Here is a 17,115-nt window from a genome sequence, read left to right as displayed (position 1 = left end):
TTTTTTTTCAACGTTTATTTATTTTTGGGACAGAGAGAGACAGAGCATGAACGGGGGAGGGGCAGAGAGAGAGGGAGACACAGAATCGGAAACAACCCCAAGCACAATCTTAAGCAAAGATGACTTCTATTCCGTTTCCATTTAGTTTTAATTTGTAAACTTTATTTCCGTTGTGTTCAAATTCTTTGAAAAGTGATACATATGCCAATATATATATCAAACAGAACATATTAGGCCTTGATCATATACGTGATAGTAGGATGAAGGCAAAAACTAATTTGTCAGGATTATCAACTTAAAAATGCTGCACTAATTTGATTATATTTATCATGTGAATTTTTTTTTTAATGTAGGCATCACACCCAGCATGGAGCCCAAAATGAGGTTTAAACTCACAATCCTGAGATCAAGACCCTGAGATGAGGTCAAGAATCAGACTCTTTACTGACTGAGTCACCAGGCACCCCTATCATGTCAATTTTCTAATTGTAGCTCATGGTATCTTAATCTTTGAACAGATTTATACGTTACAAATTATTTCCCAAGAATTTTGTGAAAAACCAAATGTTAAAATAAGTGAAAACTGATTTATAATACTTTTGTGTTTAGAAAACTAGTTCTTTAACTGGTCCATCATTATTGTTACTTTGATTCCTATAAGAAACCTATTACAGTTTTTACATAAAGGGAAGAGAGAGTGAGCATTTTTCTACAAAAAGAATGAGGCACTTTCTTTTCTTCTTTTTTTTTTTTTTTCAACGTTTATTTATTTTTGGGACAGAGAGAGACAGAGCATGAACGGGGGAGGGGCAGAGAGAGAGGGAGACACAGAATTGGAAACAGGCTCCAGACTCTGAGCCATCAGCCCAGAGCCCGACGCGGGGCTCGAACTCACGGACCGCGAGATCGTGACCTGGCTGAAGTCGGACGCTTAACCGACTGCGCCACCCAGGCGCCCCAAGAATGAGGCACTTTCTATCCCATCCTAGAGTATGTAACTACCCTCTGCAACTGACATGTTCTCACAATGACTTGACCTCCAAAAGAGTTCCCAAGTTAAAATGGACAATATACACTGAAATAACCATGTCAAGCCTTGCCATGAGGGCTAGCACTTGCTTAAGGAAAATAAACTGCTCCCTTAGGAATTGGCACTTACTGTTTTGAAGATTTGAAATAAACCTGTGGGAAACCAAAATTATTTAAAAAAATTATATATGTGTGTGTATATATGTATACACACATGTAATACATGTAACACACATATACACAGTTTTCTGAGAGAGACAGAGACAGTGTGAGTTGGGGAGGGGCAGAGAGAGGGAGACAGAATCCCAAGCAGGCTCTCTACTGTCAGCATGGAGCCCGACCTGGGGCCTGAACTCACGAGACCATGAGGTCATAATCTGAGCCATGAAACCATGAGGTCATGACCTGAGCTGAAACCAAGAGTCTGATGCTTAACTGACTGAGCCATCCAGGTGCCATATACATATATATATATATATATATATATATGCACACACATATATATACATATGTGTGTATATATACACACATATATACATATATATACATATGTGTGTATATATACACACATATATATACATATATATACATATATATGTATGTATATATATATATTTATTTTTTTAAAAACAAATGGAAAAATACTTACTGGAACATCAACATATTTTGCAGCTGCTTTCACCTTAAGTGGAAAAGAGATAATTATAAGAATTATTTTCTGAACTGTTAGATAAGTACTGTGACAACAGTCAAAAGACAGAAGAGAACTCAAATACTTACAGTGAATGACAGGATGGATGAAAAGAAAGTGCCTTCATCATATCTTGACAGCTTAGACAACACCCCTTCCAACACTGAAACAAACTGTAATTGTTTACAGTGAGTATCTAGAATATTTCAAAATAATAACAGGGCAAACAATCCCAAGACCAACTTCTCCCACGGCACAAAAATGCACATCGAAGCGGTGGTGTTGACTTGTTACATTTACTCTTTCATTTTGAAGATGGGCTCAAAGGTCCTTTTCCATTGCTGGAAATAATACACAAGGTTTGTTTTTGTTTTTTAACAACAAAGAATAACATGTAATAGCAGTCTGGTCACTATACATGTGAGATAACTTAAACCATTAATAAATAACTTGAAATTCCTTAGACTGTTCCTTAAAACAACTTTCAACTTCAATATAGATGTGTAGAAGCAATGATGGTGAAGTTTAATCAAATTCTTTTCTATTGTAAATCACTTGACCATTCCCCAACTTTTTCTATCTATAGAAGAGGATGAATAAAGACCAGATAACGAAAGACATTTGTAACCTCTGAGGCTCTTGTAACACAGCAATCAAGTCTGATCAGTTAACAGGCATTAACCAAGCAGTTCTAATTGGGACATACAAGGATCAAACCTGCTTTCAGAAGCTTACAAAGCCGTTGGAGAGCTAGAACAGATAAACACACTGCAGGCAGCAAGGTAAAGAGTACTAGACTGAGCTTATATAGCCTGATTCCTATACTGACTACTCTGTGGGCTCAGGCCAACTACTGCATCAATCAGTTCCCCCATCAGTTAAAGTGTGTGTGTGTGTGTGTGTGTGTGTGTGTGTGTGTGTGAAATTAAATTTGCCTGACAAGTGTTGTACATTTCTAAAATTTTATATTTCTATGAAGTGAAAAGACGTATATACCATAATATGATTAAAAATGTAGGAAATTACATTTCAGCGAGTGGCAACATTAAACTCTGGCAAGATGATAAAGAAATTAGTTAAGAATATACTGCCCTGCAACTTTCCTCTTTAGAACTAAAATAATATGCACTATTGACAAATTATAAACTCCCAAAGGGAAAATACTGACAAGGTTTTTTAAATACGAAAAGGGAAATTAACGAAGGCTGGTTTTTGTTCACATAGCAGCTTCTTCAACAAAGTGATAATAGTTCTAGGGACACAGCTTATTGGTCTCTGGTGACCAGAGAACTCACTGAGAGTGCACAGGAGATAATCTTTTCTCTATGGCTGGTCAATTACTGCAAAATAGTTTATGCAAAAGAAACAAAAACTTCCCTATAGGTTTCCCCATCACATCATGTGCGACATGATGTAAGAACACAGAAACAAAATCATGCAAACTGCTGACTAAAATTTTATTTTTAAAGAATGAAAATTATGTATGGTTCGTTAGTTATCCTAAGGGATACAGACAGCAAAAAACACAAAATTACAAATTGCTCACAACTACTAAAAGTCAATTTAGCACTTTCTTCCTGCCCATTAGGATTTCTTACCAGTCACAGTTGGCTAACTCAACTTGATGTGGTTTGCAAAGACCCAGAAGACCAATACTCCAGGGTTATGTCAAACCAGGGGAAGGGAATTCCAAACTTAATGGCCCTCTGTGGAAAATGCTTCATCTCTTCTAACTCCAATCTTGAGAGAGCCAGTGTGTGCCAGGTGATCTCATTTGCCATGAGGAGAGCAGAGCGACAATTGCTATGGTTACCGGACAACCTGAGCCAGTGAAGGCTCTAGCATGGCACCTGGTTCTTGGTACCCTCGAGTGGGTATACGTGGACACACATGGGTGGTGCTGAGGGACAAGGCAAGGTAGAGGCAAGACGCCTGTGGATGGATTTAGAAGATCTTAGTTCAAGTTGTAGCCATGCCAATCTCTGGCTACACGACAATAGTCAAGCCATGAGCTTCTCTAGCTTTAGACTCATCAGTCAGAGAGGGAAAGAAAACGGCAGCCATCATGTCCATCTTAGAAGGATCAGTGAAGATCATTTGAGATATTTTATGTGCAGGAACTGTAAAAACAGCAAAATACTAAAGAAATGCAAAGAACAAACTATCCATTATATAGGTCTAGAAATGTATAAGTCACAGGGTAATGGGCGTAGCCTTAGGATTGTTTGGGGATAAGGAGTAATAATGAGTTTGGTTACCAGTGAATGGGTCTAATTCAATTTAAAGATACCTACTGAGGCAGAACAGATTTGAAGCTGTAAATCAGACGACCTGCATTAAAATCCCATCTGCTTTAAGGTCGTTTGGCTGACAGCAGAGGAAGGAGGCTTTGAACATAGGTGGTCTGGCTCCAAAGCCCATGTTCATTACCAGTAGACAGTTGTAAGTATTAAATAAGTAATGTGCTCAGCATATAAGTATTCAATAAATGTCATTCTGTTATTATTGAGTACCTAATGTGCAAAATGCAGACAATAGGAGTCTCAGACCTTTCCTTTCAAGAACACACAAACTAGTGGAAGAGACAGGCAGAAAGTTTTAAGGTCCATCAAAGATGGGCAAACAGTGTAACTGAAACAGGAGGAGGGAAAGCATGGCTTTTAACTGGAGGACGTTAGGTAAGCTTCATTTACAAGGTGGCACAGGAGCTGATCTCAGGAGGGCAGAAATGGAGGGTCAGATAAAATGACACTCAGGGAAGCCTACTGGTGGATGGTTTTAGGGCAAAAGGTTCCCCACTGCAGCATCTGGCAGCCTGTGTGCCTCACCATCTCTGGTGAGAACCGAGCCTGGGTTGTAACCGTGTAAATTCTACGTAAGGACCAGTTGGCTGTTGCATGCATTTCACAACATTCTTTGCCTCCATTTTAACAATAGCGGACAGTGTCTCCTTGAGTTCCTCTCTACCCCAAATAGTCCTTGGGGAGGCATAATACAGTGGGGACTTTTATGTGCTTACATGGCAGTGAACAGCATCTGCACCACTGGGATCAACCAGCCCAGCCATACAGTTCCTACAGGAAGGCTGTCTTTGTGAGATTTCTACGAGACATATGTGGTAGAAGAGCTGCCTTAGAAATCAAACTCTATTAAAATCAGGATTGACTAATAATGATATATTTTCCGTCTGGCTGTTAATTGCACAAAACAGCAAGATTCCAAAGAAATCCAGTTAAATGCTGGGTTTAGTTGCTGTGTCTTTAACCGCTTCCTGTGAACTTTCTCAGTACAGCTCAGGGAGTATATAAACACTTAGGGGTTTGCCTTGTGCTCTCTGTTCTCCTGAGGGTGTCGGGTTGGAATGAAACACTGTAATCTCTTTGTTTCCCTGCTCTTTATTGTAGATGCCATTTACTGGGTTTGTTTGAATAATATTTAACACCTAAAGTCTGTCTGGGTAATTACCAACTTTGCCTCACTAGCACAGTCTCAAGGAAATTAAAGATGAAAAGCACTTTGAAATAACTAGTAGAATGAAACATGAAGTGTGCCACAAGGCATGTTGGTTTCAATTTCCTGTTGAATTTTAACAGGGTATAAGATTCATTTTCCCATGTGCATGGAAAGTAGACCACAAATTCTAAAAAGTTATTGGGAAGATTCCAGCTATAGATTGGTGGGTTCAAAACACAGTTCTTGTTTTTTCAGCTATATTTCGTGAAATAAATAAGGGATATTCACATCATCTGCCCTGCAAATTGTAACATCTTCCACAGAGAAGAGATTCATCCAAGTAAGACTCATTGTGAAAAACTAAGTTCTTTCCTTTTCTTTTGGTGGTGGGGACGGGGGCGAGGGTTAGTGGTGCTGGAGATATCTATTAGCAGATGTTTTATGTTTATTTGGTAAGATCAGGACTAGCTAGTCTTGTTAAACATCCCCAGGGAACCAGAATACCACGGACTGGTTTCTTCCCCGAATCAGAATGTTAATGTTATGATACAATGCAATGGTTCCTCCCTCAGTCACTTTTCTCCAACTGTGAATCCATTTCTCTGAACATTTGTTCCAGTGGACTTCCAAAGGGTCTTTCCAGATTTTCCCCATCTGTGTCAAGGATGGACAGTATTCGAGTGATTGCTTTGGCAGCATGTATACTAAAATCGGGATGACATAGAAAGATACAGCATGATATCCCTGAGCAAGGAGATCTAGTATTTGACGGCAAATATTTATTTGTAACATACCTCATTCCACAAAACATCTAAGACAATTTCCAAAATAGCGCATTCAGCACACACTTCTCTCCTTTACCCTTGCCCCACAAATGGAGTGACCCATCACATTTTGTATTTCCTCTCTCCTGATGGCTCCTAAGAAACCTTTCAGGCATATACTTGTTTTTGAACAGGTGTCTTCTGAATATATAGCCTTGATCTGAATGAGTAAATTTAATCAAATTAATCTTAGGTTGAGTTGGTGAGATACTTTAATTACAGAATCTAGGTAGTCAGGTTTGATGTATCCTCTGCTCATCTTATTATTAAGAGAAATTCAGGGAAAACATTCTAGGTTGTCAGAAAGAACAAGGGTGTGTACATATATATTTACACCGACACATTTATAGCTGTATGAACTCAGTGAGGCAGTGTATCTTCTTTCCCAAATCCCGTTTTGCAATAATTGAGGATTTAGGAAGTTGACTAGATTACTCTGCTCTTTTACTTCATACCCAGAATTTACTGAGCTCTGTTCCCAGAGTGCACTATGGGAGTGGTCATTTTCTCATTCTTTGCTCTGTTAACCATTTCCCCCAAGCACTTCCTTCTCTCATCTCTCACAGGTTTTCTTCAGCATCCTCATATTACACACAATAAATTCCATTCTCATCTACCTGCCCATGCTGGTCCCACAGCATGTATGCCTGTCAAAGAAGGGACACAGGCTGCTCAGTACAACCCAGACATAGAGGGCACACCAGAAGCCTGGGAGGTGAAGCACCCATTCTTTTCCTCTCTGCTCTTGCTGAATTCTGTGCAGTGTTGTGGAAAGGTGATGGGCCTAGGGACCATGAGGATCAAGTCCTGGCTCCACAGCTACCTACCATGGGAACCTGGGCCTCTTTTCCTCACCTGTGAACAAGGGGACTGGACTCTGGGGCAAGCCCTGGTGATCAGGCTTGCCTTGGGAGATGGAGCCCCGTAAGTGGAGCTGTAGGCCTCCTTCCCTCTTCAATCAGAGCACCTTTGCTCTGATCAGTGTTGTACTTTAGGGGGCTACCCAACATACACTTGAGAACATTAAATGTGTCTTATAAACATTATAAAAATGTTTGAAAATCCCAGGCTAGAGGGTCTCAGGGTTCCAACTGTAGCACTGTGTGTCCTACGTGACCCTACCACCTGGGGAGAAAAGATGCGGGTCCCCAGAGACTTCTATAAAGAACTCTATATAAGGATTTTGTTTTAGACTGACAAAAGGCTACAGATAATATATTTTTTTGATCTAATACTCATGCTTTTTTGATGAGGAAATTAAGTTGTGTAGGAAGACCCAGATGGTAACATGAAGAAACAGGAGCAGAGTTCCGATCTTCTGACTATCCCACAATTAAGGCAACTTAATTAATTAATATAGGGTGGCAATAAATACAACATTTTTTGTTTCCTTTCCTTGGCAAGATTCAATGTTCCTGTCACTTTTTTTTTCCCTCCCTAAAAACAATCTAAGTCCCTTTTTGGGTAGAAGCATCTTTATTTATTTTTTCCCCCTTTAAGGTTGACTTTCATTTCTCCATAGGGTCTCCAGTTATGCAAAATCTGCCTAAGAATAGTAGCCACTGACATAGAATCATTTCCAATGGTTGAAATCTTATAACCACATTTGGTTCCATACGCCTTCTCTGAATTCCAGACCCAACTATTATGTGAATGTCTCCTTGATCTCTCGTCCTTCAGATCTCTCAGAGGCAGCTCAGTCTCAACATGTCCAATACTGACATCATGGTCTTTCTCTCAAAATCCATTCCTCTTTCAGGCACCCTGCATTAGTTGATGGCCTCAACGTCCATCCTGTGCTTCAAGCCCTAAACCTAGGAACCATCCTTAGGGTTGGTTGGTTTTCCTTTCCCCAATACTAACCCTGGGTCTGCTATAACAGAATGCTCTGGACTGGGTGACTTATAAACAATGAACAATTTTTGCTCAGTTCTGGAGACTGAGATGTCCACAAACAAGGTGGAGGTATACTTGGTGTCTGTTAAAAATCCACTTCCTGGTTCAAAGATGATGTCTTTGGCTGTGTTTTTGTGTGGCAGAAGGGGCTACGGAACTCTGTGGGGTGTTTTGTTTTTTTCTTTTTTCTCTTTTTAAAATAAGGGCACTAATCCTGTTCATGAGACCTCTATCTTCATGACCTAATTACCTCCCAAAGGCCCCACCTCCTAATACCATCATCTTAGAGATTAAGTTTCAACATATGAATTTGGGTGGGGGGACACAAACATTCAGCCTACAGCACTCCTTAAGTGTCTTTGAATTAGTCCACCAGAGATCAAACATAACAGTCTCCATCCTACCCTCTCTGTAACCTATTTGCTACAGGTAATTCAATGAATCTTCCTATAGTGCAAATATGATTAATTCCTTACCCCTACTTGCTGCCTCCCCAACCCTTTGGTGGCTTCCCACTGTTCTTGGATGAAGACATTAGGATCCTCAGGTCTGAAGTTGGGCTTTTCATTAAGATTCCACTCTGCCTCTTGGGCACAGAGTTGGGAATCATTAGTATATAAAGTCAGAAGTGTGAAAGTCAAAGAAATTTGTGAAGTGAGTTCAAAAGAAGACTAAAGATGGAAACTCAATAATACCAGCATTTAGGTGCTAGGTGGAGAAAGGACACAGAGAGGGAACACCAAGTTTTTTTTTCTAGGTATGTAAAATGTGCATGCAATTGGGACATGTACTGCTGAGTGCTACACGTGACTGAGAGCCCTAGCTCATTCTCAAGTCATTTGTGAAGATGTGTAGTATAAGAAAAGGATATGGAGGTGACTGAAGAGAGGAGGTAAAAAGAAGGGAGGATTCTAAGTTATCCAAATGTAGCAAATAGATTTATCAATATGCACAGAATAATTAAAACTTGGGAAGAAACATTTGGAATACAACACAAGAATAATATTCATTATTCTATTCATCTACTTTATGTTGAATTAATTAACATGCTAGGATAAAGTAAAAATGTTTAGGACATGACTCTTGAAATTTGACAGGGTAAAGTAAAGATAGTTAATTTAGAAGTAACATATTTTAAGTTTTAGGGGGTTTTTGCTTTTCACTGATTTCCTGATCTGGAATCTGTAGGTACAATGGATTAGGAATCTGAAGCTCAGAAGTTTGATTCGGGACTCTCACTTATTATGTGTGTGGTCAATTCACTAAACTACTTTGAGGATTATGTTTCTATCTGTGAAATAGACTACCCATCCCATAGGTGTTTCACAGTAGGTATTTCATAAATGCCTCTTTTTTAAATGTTTACTTGTTTTTGAGAGAGAGAGTAAATGGAGGAGAGGTGGAGAGAGGAGGACAGAGGATCCAAAGTGGGTTCTGGGCTGACAGCAGGGAGCCTGATGTGAGGCTTGAACTCACGAACCATGCTCATGCTGAATAAAGACACTCCTTGGTGATAAAAAAAAAGGGGGGGGGGGCGCCTGGGTGGCTCAGTCGGTCAAGCATCTGACTTCGGCCCAGGTCATGATCTCACAGTTCGTGGGTTCAAGCCCCGCATTGGGCTCTGTGCTGACAGCATAGAGCCTGGAGCCTGCTTCGGATTCTGTGTCTCCCTCTCTCTCTGCCCCTCCCCAGCTCATGCTCGCACTCTGTTTCTGTCAAAAATAAATGGACTTAAAAAAATTAAAAACAAAAACAAAAACAAAAAACCATGGTCACAAACCATGACCTGAGCTGAGGTCAGACACAGTTTTTTAAAAAAATTTTTTACGTTTATTTATTTTTGAGACAGAGACAGAGCATGAACGGGGGACGGTCAGAGAGAGGGAGACACAGAATCCGAAGCAGGCTCCAGGGTCCAAGCTGTCAGCACAGAGCCCGACGCGGGGCTCGAATTCATGGGCTGCGAGATCATAACCTGAGCCAAAGTTGGATGCTTAACCGACTGAGCCACCCAGGTGCCCCTGAAGTCAGATACTTGTTAAGGGACTGAGCCACCCAGGCATCCCCATAAATACCTCCTTTTAAAATATAATTTCTTCAGAGAAAACAAATGTGAACACACCATCTTAGAAGCTGTTTTGTTTTTAAACACTATACGGAAGTTTAAAGATCTTTCACAGGATAGCCTGGATAGCGATTCATCAGAGCAGTGGTTCTCAAAGTCTGGCTCACTGAACCTCTATATCAAAATTACCACGGTGACTGGTTACACACATACATTCCTGCTCCTCTTCCCAAGCTTCTGACTCAGAATTGTTGGAAAGCAGGGCATGGAATCTACATTTTATTTTTTAATTTTTTTTTTCAACGTTTATTTATTTTTGGGACAGAGAGAGACAGAGCATGAACGGGGGAGGGGTAGAGACAGAGGGAGACATAGAATCGGAAACAGGCTCCAGGCTCTGAGCCATCAGCCCAGAGCCTGACGCAGGGCTCGAACTCACGGACCGCGAGATCGTGACCTGGCTGAAGTCGGACGCTTAACCGACTGCGCCACCCAGGCGCCCCTGGAATCTACATTTTAACAAGATCTCAGGTAATTTTTTTTGGCACGCTAACATTTAAGAACTGTATTGCAGATTATCTGTGTTTGTTTAATGAAAGAAAAAACCCACCATTTACTGTCATCTCCTGTGGGAGCTTAAGACGGCTGGTTCAATCTGTCGAGCCAGTTTATTTTATAATTCTCAACCAAAGAATTGAAGATTATTAATAAGTACTGTTAGATTATAGGAGAAATGATCCATAGAAATGATCCATAGAAAAAGACTAACCTAGACCTGATATTAAACAATCAGTTTTTTACTTTGCCAGAAAAGCATTGCAGAGCCCTGCCTGCCTTCTCTGTCACCCTCCCCCAGCACTGACCCCACCAATAGACTAGTTTCTTTCTCTGCCCTCCCCCTACCGCCCCCCCAAGAGAAAACTAGTCTCTTTTCCTACCCTCCCCCACCACTTCCCACCAATGGAAAACCCAAACTAGTCTTTTCCTTGCTGCCTATTTAACCCTTTACCAACTGCTTGCTATCACACAATTTATGTTTTTTTTGTAAGTTTTATTTATTTATTTATTTATTTATTTATTTATTTAGTGTGTGTGTGTGGGGGGGCAGAATCTCAAGGAGGTTCTGCGCTGTCAGCGCAGAGCCCACGTGGGGCTCGAACTCACTAAACCTTGAGATTGTGATCTGAACAGAAATCAAGAGTCAGATCCTCAACCAACTGAGCCACCCAGGCGCCTGACCAATTTAATGACTTCCATTATGGCCCCTTCTCACAAAAGACAACTTCCACAGGAGAACTGTGAAGATGAGGCCATACCAGCCGAGTAAAATTTGCCCGGATGAGTCACAGACAACGAAGGTGCAACGTTAAGCACGTTCACTTCAGTGGGCTGTCCGTGCAGGGCTGCACATGGCTGAGGGGAGCACGTAGGCTCCTGGGAGAAGGGAAACCTCCCTATCCTTCCCCTGGAGCTTTGTTCTCCAGGGGTTCACTTCTCCCACCACCTGCTGGATGGCTTCCCTGTTAACCTTTCCCTTACTTATTGTTGGGGAGTGTGTGTTGTATGTGGAGGTATAGATAATTCTTGCGGTAGAAGAAGTCAGGAGACCCAGAACAAACTGGAGGGGTGGTGCTATTCTAAAGTCATCTTTGTGGCTACTTTCCATCTTAAGACTTGCTACCAAAGAATTTGGAAAATACAAACAAAACAAAACAAAACAAAACCTGAAGAAGACTCCTCTCCCCATATCAAGTATAATCTCACCATTCAGAGAAGCTCTGTCAACATTTTGTCAACATCTTTTCTCTATGTGATGAGAATTTGTATCATACTTTATATTTCTAAAATACTAAGCTTTCATTTTCACTTAACAGTATATTATGAAACTTTTCCTTTATCATTAATAGTCTCTGAAAACATAGTTTCTTAATATAGATGTCCCATAATTTACTTCACCTTCCCTTACTGTTAGAGATTAAAGTTGTTTCCAATTTTTCATTAAATGTAATGTGACCATATCAATGTATATACATTTTGTGCATCTCTCTTCACAGAAAAAAGTGCAAAAATGATTATTAGGTGAAAGGGTATTAAAGTACTCCATACAGTTCCAAACTATCTCTACAAAGGTTGTAACAATTTATACTCCCATAGACAGGAAATATGAGTGTCCCAGCTCACCTTTTCTACAACCAAGTGTTAGCTTAAAAACGAGTTAGAAAAAATAGTGTATTTTTCTTCATTCTTTTAGGTTTATTTTCATTCATTCATTCATTCATTCATTCATTCATTCATTCATTCAGAAAGCAAGAGAGGGAGGAACAGAGAGAGAAGGAGAGAGTCCCAAGCAGACTCCACACTGTCAGTGCAGAGCCTGATGCAGGGCTTGAACTCACAAATAGTGAGATAATGACCTGAGCCGAAGTCAAGAGTCAGATGCTTAACTGACTGAGCTACCCAGGCACCCGAGTTTTTCTTCATTCTTTAAGTTATTAATGAGGTTTAACAATTTTAATGCTTATTGGGCATCACTCTATTTTCTAAGTAACATGTTCTTGGTTTATTAAGTTAGGGGTGTTTTTTCCTTTGCTCTTTGTACATTCTTCCCATTGTTCTATGAAGTCTGATTTGAGGTCCTTTGCTCGAGCCTTGCAAGAGCAAGGGCTGTATCTGCTCATGTGAATGTGCCCCTGGACCATGTCCATTCTGGCTCCTTACCCTCTTGAGTTCCGTTTTCTATGTCTTCCCCTTGCAGACCCAGATCTCAAGTGTCACTCGTGGAAGTCTGTTACACCTCAGTGGGGTTTTAATTCATCTAATCATTTGATGGAATACTCATTTATGCTTCATCTCCACTTACACAATTAAAGGCCAGAGCCTTTGTCAAAGGTGTTTGGAGCCTCACACTGGAAATCGTGGGAGCCTTCCTGGGAGTGGAGAACATCAGAGTCCAGGCGGCCAGCTTTCTCTGTCTGCCTGGGACCAGCCTAGAGCCTCAGCACTGTTGTCACAACAAACAGGCTCCATTCAAGGACTGGTGACAACTCAAATCAGTCAAACAGATAAGATAGATAGTAAGAGAACATGAATGTGAAATAATAGGTCTTACTGGAAGACGCGGTTATTTTTTAAAGGACAATTGCGAGAAAAGCCAAAAGGAATTGTAAACAAACAAACAAAAACATTAAAAGTTGTTGACAAAGAGTGTTCCTATTTGGTTCAGAACTCTTCTTAAAATCTGATCGGTTCTTGCATCTATTTTTAAAACTACTATTTCTCACTTAGGTATTTGAAACAAAACACAGACATTTCTACAACCTCTCAGCAAAATATATCTTTGACTTTGATTTAAAAAGGTGAGTAAATAATACATTACCTTTGAAACTAGCAGTGAAATGATTTCTTTTACACTGTTGTCAATCAACTCATCTATCTTCGAATGGTATTGTTGCTGGATGTTAAAAGACAAAGATGCGTTAGTTGATGTGGACACGAAACTTTTGTCATTAAGTCAGAAATGCTTTAAAGCTACTGGTTAGGACATATCGGATTTACTTAAAATGATCATTTTGAACACCAGAAGAACAAAACCTTGAAAACGATCCACCCAATCAACACTTTTTACACTGTGGTTTGAAAATTTTCCCATGTGCACTGTTGAGTTAAGCAGCTAATGGGGTTATTATATAGATGAATTGAGTTCTTATTCTTATTCAGGCAGAGGAATGTGAAGGGTACTTTTTGTCTTCTTCTCTATAATGAAGGTGGCCGTGTATTTTTCTAAAGGGTTGGCTTAGCTGAAGAAGCAAAAAGACTAGAAAAAGATTTAATTAATACAGCATTTCGTGTCTGACAACTCTCATTCATAAGTTATTTTAAATGTGCTCTAGAAATAAAATGAGCTCCCAATTGTTCCCCCTCAAAGGACCGTTTTTGTCAGTGCAGGGAGTAGCAGTTTATACAATTCTTACAATATGCTCAAGCAAGGGCAAAATTAAAATTTCATCAACAAAGGTGAATAGATGGTAACAAATTAATAGGCCATAAAAGGTATAATGGAACAGCACTCACTCCCCATAGTTTTATCGCTGTTTCCTCATGAGAAAGACGCCTTTAAGTAAATATAAAAAAGATGTATTTAAAATAAACCTGAAAGCCTCTTTTTTTTTTTTTTTTTTGCTTTCTTTAGAGAATACTAGAGAGTTGCATTCTTAAATTAGCAGGAGCTTCGGCTTCTGCAGTGTGTGAAGGCACATTCATTTAAACACTAATTCTTCCTTTAGAAGCATTTATCTGACAGCCGATTGTCCCCAATAGCCACTTCACAGAAAATGTGACTTGTAAAGACTAACCCTATCTTGATGGTTCAAGGCTTCTTGGAACAGCTAACATAATGCATAGAGTAAAAGTACTCAGGTCAGTATAAACATTAGACCAACTTAACAGCTGCTGGTTGAATGGTTTCCTAAGATGTAAGTTTTTGAAAGCTATTTTTTTCTTCTGAAAACATGTCTCAAAGTTTCCACACACAACAAAACATCAACTTAGTTCTGCTTTGGAATACATAGGAATGATTCTCCCCCAGTGGCTCTGCCAGTTACAAGTGGTTATCTACCAGCATAAATAATAAAGGAAGCATAATTTTGGAGCCCGTGAATTTTCTTTTCTGCATGTGTAAGTGGGTGTGTTGACAACTGGTCTAAAATTAACCACACACATATGAATATGGAGCTTTCCAGACATGTATTTCACCTAATGCAGGGAAATATTACGTGTCTGTCTGACTGAAAGCCGTACAGATTCCCCAACTTGTGCTCCCCAGAGACGACTGGAACAGAAACACAGAGGGTAGATTTCTCTTATAGTAGTGTTGATTCTTTTACTTTTAGAACATCTTGAAGAGAAGGAAAAGGAAAGGGGAGAAAATAAAGAAAAACAAAGTAGAAGAGAAAGAGCTTCAAGAATCTGGCTGGTAGTTGAGATGGCTGGGAAGCCCTCTACAGACACAGGTACAAAAAGGGTCCCCCAGCTCCGCATGAAGCTGGACAGCTGACCTGGTGTGAGGAGCTTATGGAAATGAGCCCTGCCCAGGCTCTCCCTCCCTGCTACTCTCTTTTCATATCCTTCTGTCTCCAAATTTGTATCTGTGCAGCAGGAGGAAGTGAAATACCAGACTGAGGTTCCTCTTTGGGGTAGAGTCCGCAAGGGATACAGGAGATGGGCTTTAAGCTTCTCACCTCCCTCTTCCCTGGAAAGAACATGTAGGGATCAAGGTGCCCAGACCTCCGAGCAGTTCCAAATTGTTAAATATATACTTGATATGTTTATGTTTGTTGCACATTTCATTATTCATTTATTTATTTTTAACATTTTAAAAAATTATTTTTATTTATTTTTGAGACAGAGAGAGACAGAGCATGAGCATGGGAGGGGCAGAGAGAGAGGGAGGCACAGAATCCAAAGCAGGCTCCAGGCTCTGAGCTGTCAGCACAGAGCCTGACATGGGGCTTGAACTCACAGACTGTGAGATCATGACCTGAGCTGAAGTTGGACGCTTAACCAACTGAGCCACCCTGACACCCCCACATTTCACTTTTTAAAAATGATTTCTAAAAACGATTTTTAAGTAATCTCTATAAACCAACCGGGGACTCGAACTTACAACACCAAGATTCAGAGCCGCATGTTCTACCAACTGGACCAGCCAGGGGCCTCTGTCATATATTTCACCCAAACAATTTTTTAGGGGCACCTGGGTGGTTCAGTTGGTTAAGCCTTCGACTTAACTCAGGTCATGATCTCAGAGTCCATGGGTTGGGCTGCATGCTGATAGCTCAGAGCCTGGAGCCTGCTTTAGATTCTGTCTCCCTCTCTCTCTGCCCTTCTGCGACTCATGCTCTGTCTCCCTCTGTCTCTGAAAAATGAATAAAACTTAAAAAAAATTTTTTTTAAAGTTTAAATGTTTATTTCTTTTGAGAGAGAGAGAGAAAGTATGAGCAGAGGAGGGGCAGAGAGAGAGGGGGAGAGAGAGAATCCCAAGCAGGCTTTGTGCTGGGCCCAGAGCGCAGAGCCCAATGCAGAGCTCTATCCCACCACTGGGAGATCATGACGAGCTGAAATCAAGAGTTGGATGCTTAAGAGACTGAGCCACTCAGGAGCCCCATATATTACATTTTTTTTTAACTCAAAAGTGATCAGATGTCATCAGAAGGCTATTGGATATAAAAGTATAGAGTTTCTACGTGTTAAACTTTTAGACTGGATCGATTTGGGCACATCTTAAAATCAAGAGATGAGCCACTAAGGAGGTTCCTTACACCCTTTTTATCAAAAGGCAGGGAAAGCCATGGACCCTAGGAGCCATCAAATTCTCCTATTATACACACCTTTAAATTGCTATTTTCTTTGACATCTTATCTAGCCAAGAGCAGTGAGAGAAGGAGGGAGTGAGGGAGGAGGAGAAGGCGAAAGAGAAACAAAAAATTAAAAAGGAAGAAAAGTATATTAAATGTACTACCCAAGGGGCAAACCCAAATAGCATAAGGTTTGTTAGGTTTTTATAACATGAGATTTTGCTATTGTAAACTTATCTGATTAGCTTGAACTTTCACTAATATTAAAACTTCCAGAATCTGCTCTAGTTGCACAATTGGTAGAGGTGGTCTGCATGAACTGGGCAGGTAGCCTCAGAATTCACATTATATATATATATATATATATATATATATATATATATATATATATATATATATATATATATGTTTGTGTGTGTGTGTGTGTGTGTGTGTGTGTGTGTGTTCTGCAAAGAGAATAACCCACGTATGCCACATAGAGATAGAAGGTTAGCTGGAAAGAGTTATTCATCAGGGAATCCAGACAGCTTCCAAAGAGAAACACAAACAAAACATACCAAGAGATCACAGATAAGAACAGAATTTATTTGCATAGACATTTACATTACCTAACCTAAAACTGGTAGATAGTTCATTTACATTAACAGACTGAATTAAAAAAAAAAACATTGTTTTAAGTTTATTTGAGAGAGAGAGATAGAAAGAGAGAGAGAGATGTGTGCATGTGCATGCACCCATGCAAGTGGGGAAGGGCTGTAGAGAGAGGGAGAGAGAGAATCCCAGTGCAGAGCCCTTACACGGGGC

General features: G+C 40.1%; 1 protein-coding gene across 17 annotated transcripts in view; it reads right to left on the bottom strand.

Annotated features, from left to right (window-relative positions):
• CADPS2 (calcium dependent secretion activator 2) overlaps positions 1-17,115 on the bottom strand; it is a 555,001-nt gene that overhangs the window by 39,198 nt on the left and 498,688 nt on the right. For all 17 annotated transcript variants that reach the window (XM_040472104.1, XM_040472105.1, XM_040472110.1 and 14 more), the window contains 3 exons: positions 13,335-13,409; positions 1,810-1,893; positions 1,679-1,711 (listed from right to left, as the gene is read on the bottom strand). In XM_040472104.1, the coding sequence (XP_040328038.1) occupies positions 1,679-1,711; positions 1,810-1,893; positions 13,335-13,409 (192 nt within the window). The remainder of the gene's footprint in view (positions 1-1,678; positions 1,712-1,809; positions 1,894-13,334; positions 13,410-17,115) is intronic.

This window comes from Herpailurus yagouaroundi, unplaced genomic scaffold, assembly GCF_014898765.1.
Source record: "Herpailurus yagouaroundi ecotype Mexico unplaced genomic scaffold, PumYag 100, whole genome shotgun sequence".
Taxonomy (NCBI): Eukaryota; Metazoa; Chordata; class Mammalia; order Carnivora; family Felidae; genus Herpailurus; species Herpailurus yagouaroundi.
Note: the sequence above shows the minus strand (reverse complement) of the source record. Positions and strands in the feature narration are given on the sequence as shown.